Consider the following 13,517-nt stretch of genomic DNA (forward strand, 5'->3'; position numbering starts at 1 on the left):
CATAAATTATTAACAATACTCCATTTTGATGAAACGGTCATTTCTTAGTGATCAGTTTGATCATTGAAGTGCACCCTTTAGAGGACCTGAAATGACAGGTATACGGAGGCTGCCATATTTATTTCCTTTTAAAGAGAGTCTGAAGCGAGAATAGATCTCGCTTCAGACCTCATATATAGCAGGGGCACGTGTGCCCCTGCTAAAACGCCGCTATAGCGCGGCTTAACGGGGGTCCCTGTCCCCCCAAACCCCCTCCGTGCAGCGGGGGAGCGCTTCCTGGTTGGGGCAGGGCTAACCGCCGCAGCCCTGCCCCATGCGCGTCTGTCAGACGCGTATCTCCGCCTCTCCCCCGCCCCTCTCAGTCTTCCTTCACTGAGAGGGGCGGGGGAGAGGCGGCGATGCGCGTCTGATAGACGAGCTGGGAGGCAGGGCTGAAGCCGTTAGCCCTGCCTCCAGGAAGAGAGACAGCCAGTGACCATTTTCCGACCATCTTTTGCGGGGGGTGGGTTGGGGGTGAAGGGACCCCCGTTAAGCCGCGGGATAGCGGCGTTTTAGCAGGGGCACACGTGCCCCTGCTATATATAAGACCTGAAGCGAGATTTAGTCTCGCTTCAGTGTCTCTTTAAGCAATACCAGTTGCCTGGCTGTCCTGCTGATTCTCTGTCTCTAATACTTTTAGCCATAGACCCTGAACAAGCATGCAGCAGATCAGCTGATTCTGACATTGTCAGACCTGACAAGATTAGCTGCATGCTTGTATCTGGTGTGCTTCAGACTTTACTGCAGCCAAATAGATCAGCAGGACTGCCAGTCAACTGGTATTGTTTAAAAGGAAATAAATATGGCAGCCTCCATATTCTTCTCACTTTAGTTGTCCTATAAACAAACTGAAATTACCGTATACGTAATCATCAGAGGTTATCTACAGTGAAAACTGCACCTGAAACAATTAGTAAATATTGCAATATGCAATATTAATATGCAACATTTCACATGTTCCTGAAAAAAAGTCAACTTTAGCCCCTCCCTTTCCAAGACTTCTTATTGGTCCGTAGTGTAATGAATAGCCCCATTTAACCAATAGGGAAGCTCAGATCACCTTACTTTTACCATAGTCTCTGGAACAACAGAGAGACTTGATTTGTAGTTGGCACAGAGGTAATCACTGGCTGCAGCTGATCAGCATACAATGGCTTGCTATATCCCCAGTGTGTGGCCATCTGTCCCTTCAGTGCGGCTTCTAGGGTTGTGGCACATGAGCGACATTAGTGGCTATAAATCTCTATTACTTGCAGTTTGGAGCCAATTATAGCACTGCTACAATACACAGAAATTAAGCAAGAAATCACTGAAGCCAGCAACTTGTAACTCCTAATCCAAACCATCGAGCTACATCTGTCATTCTCACAAAATACTAAAGAAATTTTAGTTATTATATAGTTTATAAAAGCACCAACGTAATATGTGGCGCTACAGTTTATAAACTCAGCAGATAAAAGACTACATTAAAATAAACTGGAGGATGTAGCAGCTATTTGGCGCCGAGGCCTGGAGATTTCACCAACCATGTTGCCCATGTGACAGAACCCTTGTTGTATGGAAAGAACAGCCCCTTGTGAGCCCACCGGCGCTGTACACATCCTCATCACCCACTTGTATCCCACCAGTCCCAACAGGTAGGAAGTGCTCACTTGTGATATGGACGTGCTGTACACTAGGCAGCTACACTGGCACGAGGATGAAGAGCTTCCTGTCCCGGGAAAAATCGGGTCATCTGCGGGTGGACCTCTGATGGAGTGCTCCCCTTCCCGGGCAGATAAGGCCTCCTGTGGGTGGAGTAGTGATGGAGAGCTCCCAGTACCGGGGCAAATAACCTTGCCTGCAGGTACAGCAGTGGTGAAAGGTTCCCTATTTGGGCAAAGTCACCTGCAGGTGGTACAAAGATGAACATCCCTCATCCAGGAGGTCTCCTGCAAGTGAACCATGATAATCACAACCATCCAAGACAGAGAAGGTCTCCTATACACAGACCACAATGAACACCTCCATGTCTGGGACAGAAAAGGCCTCCTGCAGGTGGACCATGATGAACAACTCCATATCCTTGACAGAAAAGGTCTCCTGCAGGTGGCCTATAATGATCACTTCTGTATCTGGGACAGAGAAGGCTTCCTGCAGGTGGACCATGATGTAACTCCTCCCTGTCAAACAGAGAAGGTCTCATGCAGGTGGCACCATGATAAAGATATACATGTCTGGGACAGAGCAGATGTTCTGCAGGCAGACTACGATAAACCCCTCCATGTCCAGGACAGAGAAGGAGGTGAAGGAAAGTCTGTGTCTGGGATTGAGAAAGTCTCCTCTCCTGCAGGCTGAGTCTTGATGAAATGCACCCAGTCTGGAAAGAAGAAGGTCGCCTGCAGGTGGTACAGTGATGCAGGGCCCCTGTCTAGGGATGATAAAATTATCTTTCAGCGTAGTCTTGTATCTGATGTGCCCAGTAATGGGCAGGAGGTGCCGCAGAGCACCTGTAGTGACTAAACAGAGACCACATCCACCTAGGAATAGGTAAGTGCAAGCTGAAGGAGGGTGGTGTAGCGCCTCCTAGAGGCAGCTGTAAGAGCAGCACATGAAATGTAAAGGAAGCGGCACAGGATAGCCAATCCAGGTCTCATCTTCTCATGCGTCTCGTCCACCCACAAGGCACTTTGGAAGTGGAATATCCCCCTCCGTCCTGCATCCTTGTCCCGAGATCTGGCATTCAGGTACCCTGTCTGTGATGTCATAATATTACAGATGTGGGCGGGCACAGCAATACTGAAGCACTGGAAACCACCAATGGAGCAGCGTCCCATGGGTATGAAGCCTGATGTGGGGCAGATGAGCTTGGACGAGATGGATCCATGACCCCAGCAACGGCCGGCTATATAGGCGGGAAGGAGGCGGGATCCATGGCCCCAGGAATGGGAGGCTATATAGGCGGGTAGGAGGCGGAGCTCTAGATATGGGCAGCAGATCAATAGTAACACTGTAAATAAATACTCTCTATCTCTTCTCTTACAAACTAAAATTAGCTTATCCAAAAACCAGCAACATAAAACTTTGTCCCTTTGTGGAGGGGCGGCACAGACCCCGCCATGCAGCAAACCATAGAAAAATAATGATCAGACGTAAGCGGCCCAGGCGGGCACCCCTGACAATAAATAACCCAGTCTGCAGGGGGGCACCGCAGGGTGCCAGGCACAGTTCTGCCAGTGGGTGGCGTTGTCCATTGTTAGGAGAAGTTCCATCCCTTGGAGAAGACTCTCAGAAGATACCTTTGATCAGTCAGTGAAGGAACCTGCAGGACACAAGGTGACGATTCAGAAGATGAGCCCATGAAGATCACATCACACACAGACAGACCAAACATGAGCACCGAATCACACATAATACCGACCTCTAATGAGGAGGATGGGCAATAGAAATTCTCAGACCAGCCAGTTCTAGCCCCAATACACACCACAAAATACAGTTGGTACTAGGACCATCCTGCTCGGGTGGAAATAGCGGAGCCCGGTCAGGTCCGTGCTCCTGCCCAGGCACAGATGGGCTTGCGCTGGTACAGTAGCCCAGATTTGATCTGGCTTCTTCCTGAAGAAAGCAGAGTGGGGTGGTGCTAGTGTGCATGCACAAGCTGTGGACAAGTTCTCTCCTGGAAGGAGACTGCAAAGGAGAACAAGGGAAGGTGCTTTAGGATCCCGAGGTAAGCACTCCCTAGGTGCACTTTTTTCACTTCCAAGGTCACTTGTAACGGGGGGAAAAAAAAAAACCCTCTGAGGGACCCTTACCTCGGGTGGGAGAAGCCTCTGTATTTTAGAGGCTTCCCCCATCCTCCTCCATGCCTCCGTTAGCCTGCCCGGGTGCGGCAAGGTAAATATTTACCTACCGTGATCCTGCGCAGGCGCACTAGCCGATCTTCATTCGAGTTAGGGTGGAAATAGCCGAAACCCGATCGATCCGCCCTACTGCGCAGGTGCGAGTCCTTTTACGTATGCGCAGTAGAGCGGATACGATAGGGTTCGGGTATTTCCACCTTAACCCAAATGAAGAGCCGCTACTGCGCCTGCGCTGGATCCCAGAGAGGTAAATACATCTACACTTGTCAAGCTTGTCGGGGAGGATTCGGGGGACCCAGTGCTGGATTCCTGTTATCTACAAAGGTCGGGGAAGCCTCAATGGGATCCTGAGGCTCCCTTCCCTCCTTCACCCCCCCCCCCCCCCCCCCCCCCCCCTCCTTCCCCAGGTAAGTATCCCCCAGGGTTGTTGGTGTTTTTTTTTTTTGTTAAAGCAAACCTGCCATGAGGGACTTTTACAGTTATATACTTACCCAAGTAGTCGTCCAGAGGCTTCCTCAATCCTTCGCGATCCCACCGATACTGGCCAGGAATCTCTGTGGTCGCGCTTCTAACCACGTATGAGCAGGACAGTACTGTGCATGTGTGAGCATGTTCCACGCATGCCCTGCAGCCCAAACTCATTCATGCGCAACAGAAAAAAAAAGTCATGCACAAGTGACTTCATAATATTATTCACACTATTGGGATAGAATTCAAGTTTCATAATATGTAAATTGATGCCACAACATGAACTACTGCAGTATAAAAATGAACTTTTATTACTCATAAATATAAAACATCGCTATAAAAAGCCCTCTAATAGGGTACTACCAGCGAAAATCCCACAGTGCGCACTGTAATAAATGTGACAAGGTGAAAACTAAAAAAAAAAAAAAAAGACTCAAGACTTGAAAACCGGCATGTTGGGTGAAACCGGTTGACACGTGTGATTGCCCCACATTGCGCGCTTTGAATGCGCTGTTACAGTGCCTTACCAGTTATGCCGTTGGGATTTTTATTGTTACTGTGACTTTATACACTTTACCAAGGGAGCCGAGGGAGCGACATGGAGCGGATATAACCACAAGGCGAGACGTCGCCAGAGTGGTGGATGAAGGTCTTCAAGTCTGACTTCTGGAAGTAATCCAGTGAACGCATTGAAACGCGAACCCAATATGGTGAGACCGCTCTAATTTTTTCTGCTCTGTTGCACTCATGGCCATCTATAAAAAAGGCACAGTCACAGCATTGGAAGTTTATCATATGAACTGTATATCATCTAAGGCCTATCTGATGGCGACATTGGATGCACAATCTGCTCTATGGATCCATGTATTTAAAGCGGACTATAACCCTGCATTTCAACTTTGCTCTAAAAAAACATTTACAGCATATTATATGCAAAAAGCATTTTTTTTACTAGACCAGCATTGGAAGGGTTAAACACAGAGGTTTAAAGTTCCGTGGAGAGATATGCAGAAGTTTAGATTGTTACATTCTATTTAGTTAAATGTATCTATTGAGAAATGTTACACACTCTTTGGCTGTCCTCCAGCTCCTTCTCAGTCAGAGACAGTGAGTCACATGCCACACTTAGATACATTTATGTAAACAAAATGTATCTATGTCAGCTTCGGATGCGTCTGCAGAAACTTTAAAGCCCTGTGTAACCCTTCCAATGCTGGTCTAGTAAAAAAAAAAAAATGCTGGTTGCATATAATATACTGTAAATAATGTTTTAGAGCAAAGTTGAAATGCAGGGTTATATTTCGCTTTAAATGAGAAGGTTCTTTTACCTATGGATGATCCTTATTTTTGGAATATACATAGGTGGACATATCTAGCAGACTCTTTAAAAAAAAAAAATCAACAGTTTATACTCGGAGGCCTCAGATTAAGTGTATAGGCGATTTTTGTTTTCGCCTTGTCACATTTATTACTGTGCGCACTGTGGGATTTTCGCTGGTATTACCCTATTAGAGGGCTTTTTATAGCGATGTTTTATATTTATGAGTAATAAAAGTTAATTTTTATACTGCAGTAGTTCATGTTGTGACATCAATTTACATATTATGAAACTTGAATTCTATGCCAATAGTGTGAATATTATTATTATTATTATTATTATTATTATTATTATTATTATTATTTAGTTTATGGGTATTTCAGGTTTTGATTAATATACTACAGTTTTTTTAATAAGTGACTTCATGCTACTGGGCGTGTGCATGGAACATACATTTACATCACCAGTAGGAAGAAGCTTGTTCTCATAGGGGAGAACAGCCACAAAAGTATATTCATCCAGCCCTTGTCCAATATCCGTAGAGTTACCAAGCTCTGAAGCGGTGGGAGCCAACAGAGAAGCCTCTGGACTACTATGTGTGTGCAGGTCAGTGCACAGCTGCAAGCAAGCACACCTACACAAAGGTTTTGTTTTTTCCATTTGAGAAAGTTCTGATCCAAAAAGGTAATTTTTATAAATCATTCTAATCAATATGACCACTTGGAAAATTTGCCTTGTTCAGTTTTAAATTTAGGTTTTAACCTCTCGGCATGGACAAGTCTGACTCTTCCTTAAAAATAAAAAAATAAAAATACTAACACGAGTCAGGTTTGTCCAGTATTTGCCATTACTCACCTGCAGAGTCACTGGCGTGCGCCCCCTGGTGTCGGACACACACAGCGTCATCACATCAGGCAGCAAATCAAATACAAAAAAAGTGTAAAAAAAAAAAAAAAAAAAAAAAAAAAAGCAACAGCAGCAAATAAGAACATAAAAAAGAAGGAAAAATAATGAAAGTGTAAAAAGAAAAAAAAAAAAAAGAGCTTTTTATATATTCTGCGCAGCGCATGCTTGTGGACAGCTTGTGAGACTGAAGCTTGCGGACTGTCTGCAAAAATGCTTACAATATAAAAAACGCTTCAGATACAAAAATTGCTGGGAAATGATATGCCGGAGAGGTTATATAACCCTGCTCAATGCAGGTACTCAAGGCAAGCTCCCCCCTCACCATTGCCAACACTCACCAGCAGGGGGTGTGCTAACTGCTTGCACTGCTGCAGCTTGTGCTGTGTGGGGTTGAGCCTGTGTTCAGGGGTGTGTGTTCCTCCGCCTCCTGTTGCTCCTCCTCCTCCCATCCCCCGAGGGGGAGACCCCGATAACCAGAGTGTGGGCCAGACCGGCTGCCTGCAACAGAAGGAGAGCACATGAGTTACTATCAGCTGGAGGAAGGAAACGAGGATTACACACATGAGATTAGGAGTGCTCCACCAAAGTGGGAAAATAAGCACAATAAGGAACAGGTGGACAGGGTTCTTTAAAGAGAACCAGAGATGAAGCACCCTCTTGTATTTTATCTTATAAATCAGAGGGAACATGACAGTAAACACCTAATCTGCACCTAATATTTCATTGTTCTCTGTTTAATCTGACTGTTATCACCTCTGATTAGAATCCCCGACTGAGCACTCAGTCTGGCTTTGCTACGGAAAGATTATAGCTGAGTCTGTCTTCTCTGGTGTCTTTTCAAGCCCAAGCCTGCCCTCTTGTGGCTCTGCTATAATGGCTCAGCTATAATTATTCCCTGCAAAGTCAGACTGAATGCTCAGTCCGGAATTCTTATCACAGCTGATAACAGACACTTAGCAGTGAGGATGAAACAGAGAGCATGGTGTTTTCTCTAATGTTCTTACTGATGTATATGGTAAAATACACGAGGGTGCTTCGTCTCTGGTTCACTTTAAAGTGAACCTGAGTTGGTGCGAAAGGAAAAAAATTATACATACCTGGGGCTTCCTCCAGCTCCCTTCAGGCTTTTCGCTCCCTCGCCGTCCTCCTGTGCTGCCTGGATCCTTCGCTATTGGCCCTGGAAAATCCTCCAGTTGGCGCAGGCGCAGTACGCCCCGCACCTGAGGACTTTCTGGGGCCAATTGCGGAGGATCCAGGCAGCACAGGACAACGAGAGAGGGATAAGCCTAAAGGGAGCTGGAGGAAGCCCCAGGTATGTATGTGTGCAATTGTGCCATTATTGTGTTTCAAAAACCCTGCAACTTTCCCCTGGGTCATATCAAACTGTAGTGAGGATTGTGGAAAGATTACAAAGTTAGAGATTGAGCTACTGCAGCACCTAGAGGAACAGATTATCTGCAACATATCCAGGGCAACGGGGTTTACTACAAGTACAATTCTCACGGTGGGGGCTGCAGTGTCACCATTACTAATCTTTCAGCAACCACCACTATGTACTGATATGACCCAGGCGAAAGATGTAAAGGCTTCCCACCTAACACAACACCATTCTGAGGATCTGGTTCAGGATTGCGGATTTATTCTCTTTAGAATCCTTCATCTTTAGTAAATAAAGCCCGGTACAGATTTATCACTTCACCTGGATGGGGTCTCTGATGGGGAGACATGTCTGTCGCCTGCCACATCCCTAGGGGGCGCTGTGCGGAGCCCTGACTCTGATGCACCTGGAAGACACAGGAAACCATAGAGAACATTACTGGGCTGAGGAAAAGCAGAGACCGGTCAGCCTGAAATAAGGGGCCACAGTCCATAAGAATGCAGGATAATGCTGTCCACATGCTCAGGAATATAGGAAAACATTAACAGCACATCTGGCATTCATGTATCAACAAAATGCTTCCAATAACAAAGCCGACACAAAGATTACAGCGTTTAGTAATTAACTGTATAGCAAGGAGACTACACACAGAGGCCAGGAGTATCTGAGGGGGGGGGGGGGGGGAGCAGAGGCATCCGAGGCGCAGGGGTATGTGGGGCAGGCAGAGGCTCCAGGAGTATGTGGGGCGGGCAGAGGCCAGGGGTATGTGGGGCGCAGTGTGAGGGTATTTCCTGCATATAATAGAAGGAACACACAGCTGTCACCTGAGGACATAAGAAGAGACTCTGAAGTAGATTATGGGTAGTTGGGTTGTGCCGTTCTGTCAGCAGAAGCAAGATGCCCGGCACACAGCAATACACGGGAGACTCGGACCTACCTCATGCATGTAAATGGCATGTAGACTCATCTCTGCAGAAGCAAATTCTGAAGCCAGAAGGGAAGAGCGAGACACACTCTGAAGATGAGAGTCGCTGGTGCTGCAAGAGAGACAGAACCCCATTACTGCAAACAACACAGACAGGGCTAAACAGGGCAGAAGGGAGCTAACAGGAGGAAACAAAGAATCCAGTAATGGTTGTACAAAGCCACAGGTGATTCTGCTGCAATTGCATCTTTAAAGGGAATCCAAAATGAAAATAAACTTTTGATATAATGATTTGTATGTGTAGTACAGCTGAGAAATAAAACATTAGGAGCACAGAAAGAAGTTCAATATTGTTTCCAGTACAGGAAGAGTTAAGAAACTCCAGCTGTTATCTATGCAAAAGAGCTTCACTGATCTCTCCGACTTTCAAAGTCACAGAGAGCTCTGTCTTCTGAAGCTTGTTATCTCAACTGTCAGGCATTGTATTTTATTTTTCTCTGCAGAGGAAAGTTCAAAAGTTCACTGGCCTGCTCTGTAAAATCATTTACAATGCTGAGTAGTATGTAAACTGCAAATATTAGAGAATGATGCAATGTTATGTTAAAAAAACACTATATACCTGAAAATAGAAATATGAGAATATTTTCTTCACTACTAATCTTCTAGTAATTATCTGTACTACACAACCAATTCATTATATCAATTTTCTTTTTTGCTTCAGTGTCAATTTAAGTGAACCCAAGGTGAGAGGGCTATTTGTTTCCTTTTAAACAATACCCTGCTGGTCTATTTGGCTGCAGTAGTGTCTGAATAACACCAGACACAAGCATGCAGCTAATCTGACAATAATGTCAGGAACACCTGATCTGCTGCATGCTTGTTCTAAAAGTATTAGAGGCAGAGGATCAGCAGGACAGCCAGGCAACTGGTATTGCTTAAAAGGAAATAAATATAGCAGCCTCCATATCCCTCTCACCTCGGGTTCACTTTCCCCTTACAAAACTGTAAAGCTGATTACAAATAAGGACAGAACATCATAAACAATACCAAAACCATGGTAGAGGCCTGACCTCAGCTGCAGGACTGTGCGGTCACTGTTGTAGAGTGAAGGATTGGAGTGCGCCCCCTGTGGCCGGCTGGAGATCTGCGACGCAGAGAGAGAGGCAAGCACACTGGCTGCTGTGGAGGCCGTGGTGGTCGGCTGTGCAAAGCGGCGATCCCGTGTGGGCAGCCCACTGGCCGTCAGCACCGGATGGATCAGGACACTCGCCAGCAGGTTATCCGGCTATAGAGAGAGGAACAAACCATGAGTGGGGGTGGGGGGGAGGGCGGTAAGACAATGAGATGGCTGTGCAGAAGAACAAACCATGAGCAGGGGGACAGCCAAGGAGACGGCTGCACAGGGCAGCAGAGGGACAAACCATGAGCAGGGGACAGACAAGGAGACGAATGTACTGGGCAGCAGAGGGACAAACCATGAGCAGGGGGGACAGACAAGGAGACTGCTGTACAGAGCAGCAGAGGGACAAACCATGAGCAGGGGACAGACAAGGAGACGGCTGCACAGGGCAGCAAAGGGACAAACCATGAGCAGGGGACAGACAAGGAGACAGCTGTACAGAGCAGCAGAGGGACAAACCATGAACAGAGGACAGACAAGGAGATGGCTGTACAGAGCAGCATAGGAACAAACCATGAGCAGGGGACAGACAAGGAGACGGCTGCACAGGGCAGCAGAGGAACAAACCATGAGCAGGGGACAGACAAGGAGACGGCTGCACAGGGCAGCAGAGGAACAAACCATGAGCAGGGAACAGACAAGGAGACGGCTGTACAGAGCAGCATAGGAACAAACCATGAGCAGGGAACAGACAAGGAGACGGCTGTACAGAGCAGCAGAGGAACAAACCATGAGCAGGGGACAGACAAGGAGACAGCTGTACAGAGCAGCAGAGGGACAAACCATGAACAGAGGACAGACAAGGAGATGGCTGTACAGAGCAGCATAGGAACAAACCATGAGCAGGGGACAGACAAGGAGACGGCTGCACAGGGCAGCAGAGGAACAAACCATGAGCAGGGGACAGACAAGGAGACGGCTGCACAGGGCAGCAGAGGAACAAACCATGAGCAGGGAACAGACAAGGAGACGGCTGTACAGAGCAGCAGAGGGACAAACCATGAGCAGGGGGGACAGACAAGGAGACGGCTGCACAGGGCAGCAGAGGAACAAACCATGAGCAGGGGACAGACAAGGAGACGGCTGTACAGAGCAGCAGAGGAACAAACCATGAGCAGGGGACAGACAAGGAGACGGCTGCACAGGGCAGCAGAGGGACAAACCATGAGCAGGGGGGATAGACAAGGAAACGGCTGTACAGAGCAGCAGAGAAACAAACCATGAGCAGGGGACAGACTAGGAGACGGCTGTACAATACAGCAGAGGGACAAACCATGAGCAGGGGGGACAAACCATAAGCAGGGGACAGACAAGGAGATGAATGTACTGGGCAGCAGAGGGACAAATCATGAGGGGGGAAAGACAAGGAGACGGCTGTACAGGGTAGCAGAGGGACAAACCATGAGCAGGGGATAGACAAGGAGACGGCTGTACAGGGCAGCAGAGGGACAAACCATGAGCAGGGGACAGACAAGAAGACGAATGTACTGGGCAGCAAAGGGACAAACCATGAGCAGGGACAGACAAGGAGACGGCTGTACAGGGTAGCAGAGGGACAAACCATGAGCAGGAGACAGATAAGGGGACATCTGTATAGAAAATACACACAGAGGACACAGGGAAGGGGAGAGCAGCATTGGATATATAGGAATACTGACCGCAGTTCCAGACTCATTAGACAGGAGGGAGGTGCAGATGGGGGCGTCGCACAGAATCTGCTGGGCTGACGGAGCATTGGCCGCATCTTGCTGAACCTTCTCCTTCACGTGACCAATGAACATGGAGCTCTCTAGGGGCGGCTGCCAATGAGGATTAGTTATGGCAAAATGCATGAGAGAGAGTTCGGTCTTTCCATTTTCTGCCTGCTGGTACACAGAGGCCTGCGTCTGGCCCTCCGACATCCACTGCAGACACATAAGGAAGAGGGTGAGGCAGGGGAACATGTGCAAATATGTTTTCATAGCCTTTCCCACGTACCCCACAATCCATAGTCGCATAGGTCATCTGGTGCTTAAATTCACCCAAGAGTTGTTGGACACAACCAAAAAGTCACCATGGTTCCAGTCCCCCTCATACATGCAATGGTTACGCTTCCAGTCACCTTTAACCCTTTAGTAGCCTATTTAGAGGATTGCAAGTGCTCCAGGCAAATTTATTTTAGCACTTTTTTTTCATATCCTTGCTAATAATAGTATAATAGTACTGCTGTAATCTGTATTTATCTGTATTTATGGCCACTTGTCACTAGGGGCAGTGTAAGGCAATAACAGAGGACTTTTGCTTTCAATTTCCATATTTTCTGCTAGCAGAGAGAGCAAAGCATTCCAAGAATTTACAGCACAAGTAGTTCTGCTGACCGAGGTCAAACGTAATGCACTTATCCCAATTTATATAATGCCTTTGACGCTGCTAATGGGTTATGGTGGTCATAAACCATACAATCATGCTGATTGATTTTCCTGTTTTTTTATTCAGTAAAGACAACTGATTGTATAAGAGATCATAAAGAGATATTTTTTGGATCTGAAAAAAATAAATAAATACATTTCAGTTCTTTTCTATAAAAATCTGATTAGATGTATTGGAAAACTCAGATAGAAAAATATAAAAATAATTGTTTGTTTAAATTGTTTTTTTAATGGTCAGAAAAAGTGTATGATTTATGATAGATTGATTCAATTATTTGATCAAGTAGAAAAAAAAAATCTAATTTTTCTGGTTTAAAAAGAGAACCCGAGGTGTGTTTAAAGAATGTTATCTGCATACAGAGGCTGGATCTGCCTATACAGCCCAGCCTCTGTTGCTATCCCAAACCCCCCTAAGGTCCCGCTGCACTCTGCAATCCCTCATAAATCACAGCCATGCTGTGAGGCTCTGTTTACATCTGTAGTGTCAGTTTCAGCTGCTCCCCCGCCTCCTGTATAGCTCCGGTCCCTGCCCCCGTCCCTTCCCTCCAATCAGCAGGGAGGGAAGGGATGCAGGCGGGGACTGGAGTTCTGCAGGAGGCGGGGAGAGCAGCAGACTGACACTATAGAGATAAACACAGCCAGCTCTGACAAGCTGTTTGTCAGCAGCATGGCTGTGATTTATGGGGGATTGCAGAGTGCAGGGGGACCTTAGGGGGGTTTGGGATAGCAACAGAGGCTGGGCTGTATAGGCAGATCCAGCCTCTGTATGCAGATAATATTCTTTAAACCCACCTCGGGTTCTCTTTAAACCCAACACCCCCCCCCCCCCCCCCTTCCCATATTGAACTGTATATTTACTCACCGGAGGAGTGCTTTGCTTCCATCCCCCTCCTCACTTAAAGGTTTTTGCGATTCCAACCCCTTAAAGGGAACCAAGCACCACTTTTTTACTGGTTTCTAATAGCTAGAGGAGCTGCCATGTAACCCCCTCCCCTTCTAGCTGACCATTTATCCAGGGGAAGTTGTGAAGATAGCATCTGTGACTTCTCAACTCTT

The 13,517-nt window shown here is 46.9% G+C and overlaps 1 protein-coding gene across 4 annotated transcripts in view; it reads right to left on the minus strand.

The window, feature by feature from the left end:
• Window positions 1-382: 382 nt before the first annotated feature.
• The window catches only part of LOC137518091 (autophagy-related protein 9A-like), a 51,130-nt gene continuing 37,995 nt past the window's right edge, over window positions 383-13,517 (minus strand). For all 4 annotated transcript variants that reach the window (XM_068235404.1, XM_068235403.1, XM_068235405.1 and 1 more), the window contains exons 10-15: window positions 11,712-11,957; window positions 9,944-10,158; window positions 8,886-8,985; window positions 8,270-8,354; window positions 6,909-7,068; window positions 383-3,340 (exon numbers count right to left, since the gene is read on the minus strand). In XM_068235404.1, coding sequence (XP_068091505.1) covers window positions 6,923-7,068; window positions 8,270-8,354; window positions 8,886-8,985; window positions 9,944-10,158; window positions 11,712-11,957 — 792 coding nt within the window. In that variant the 3' untranslated portion in view covers window positions 383-3,340; window positions 6,909-6,922. The remainder of the gene's footprint in view (window positions 3,341-6,908; window positions 7,069-8,269; window positions 8,355-8,885; window positions 8,986-9,943; window positions 10,159-11,711; window positions 11,958-13,517) is intronic.

Source organism: Hyperolius riggenbachi, chromosome 5 (assembly GCF_040937935.1).
Source record: "Hyperolius riggenbachi isolate aHypRig1 chromosome 5, aHypRig1.pri, whole genome shotgun sequence".
Lineage (NCBI taxonomy): Eukaryota > Metazoa > Chordata > Amphibia > Anura > Hyperoliidae > Hyperolius > Hyperolius riggenbachi.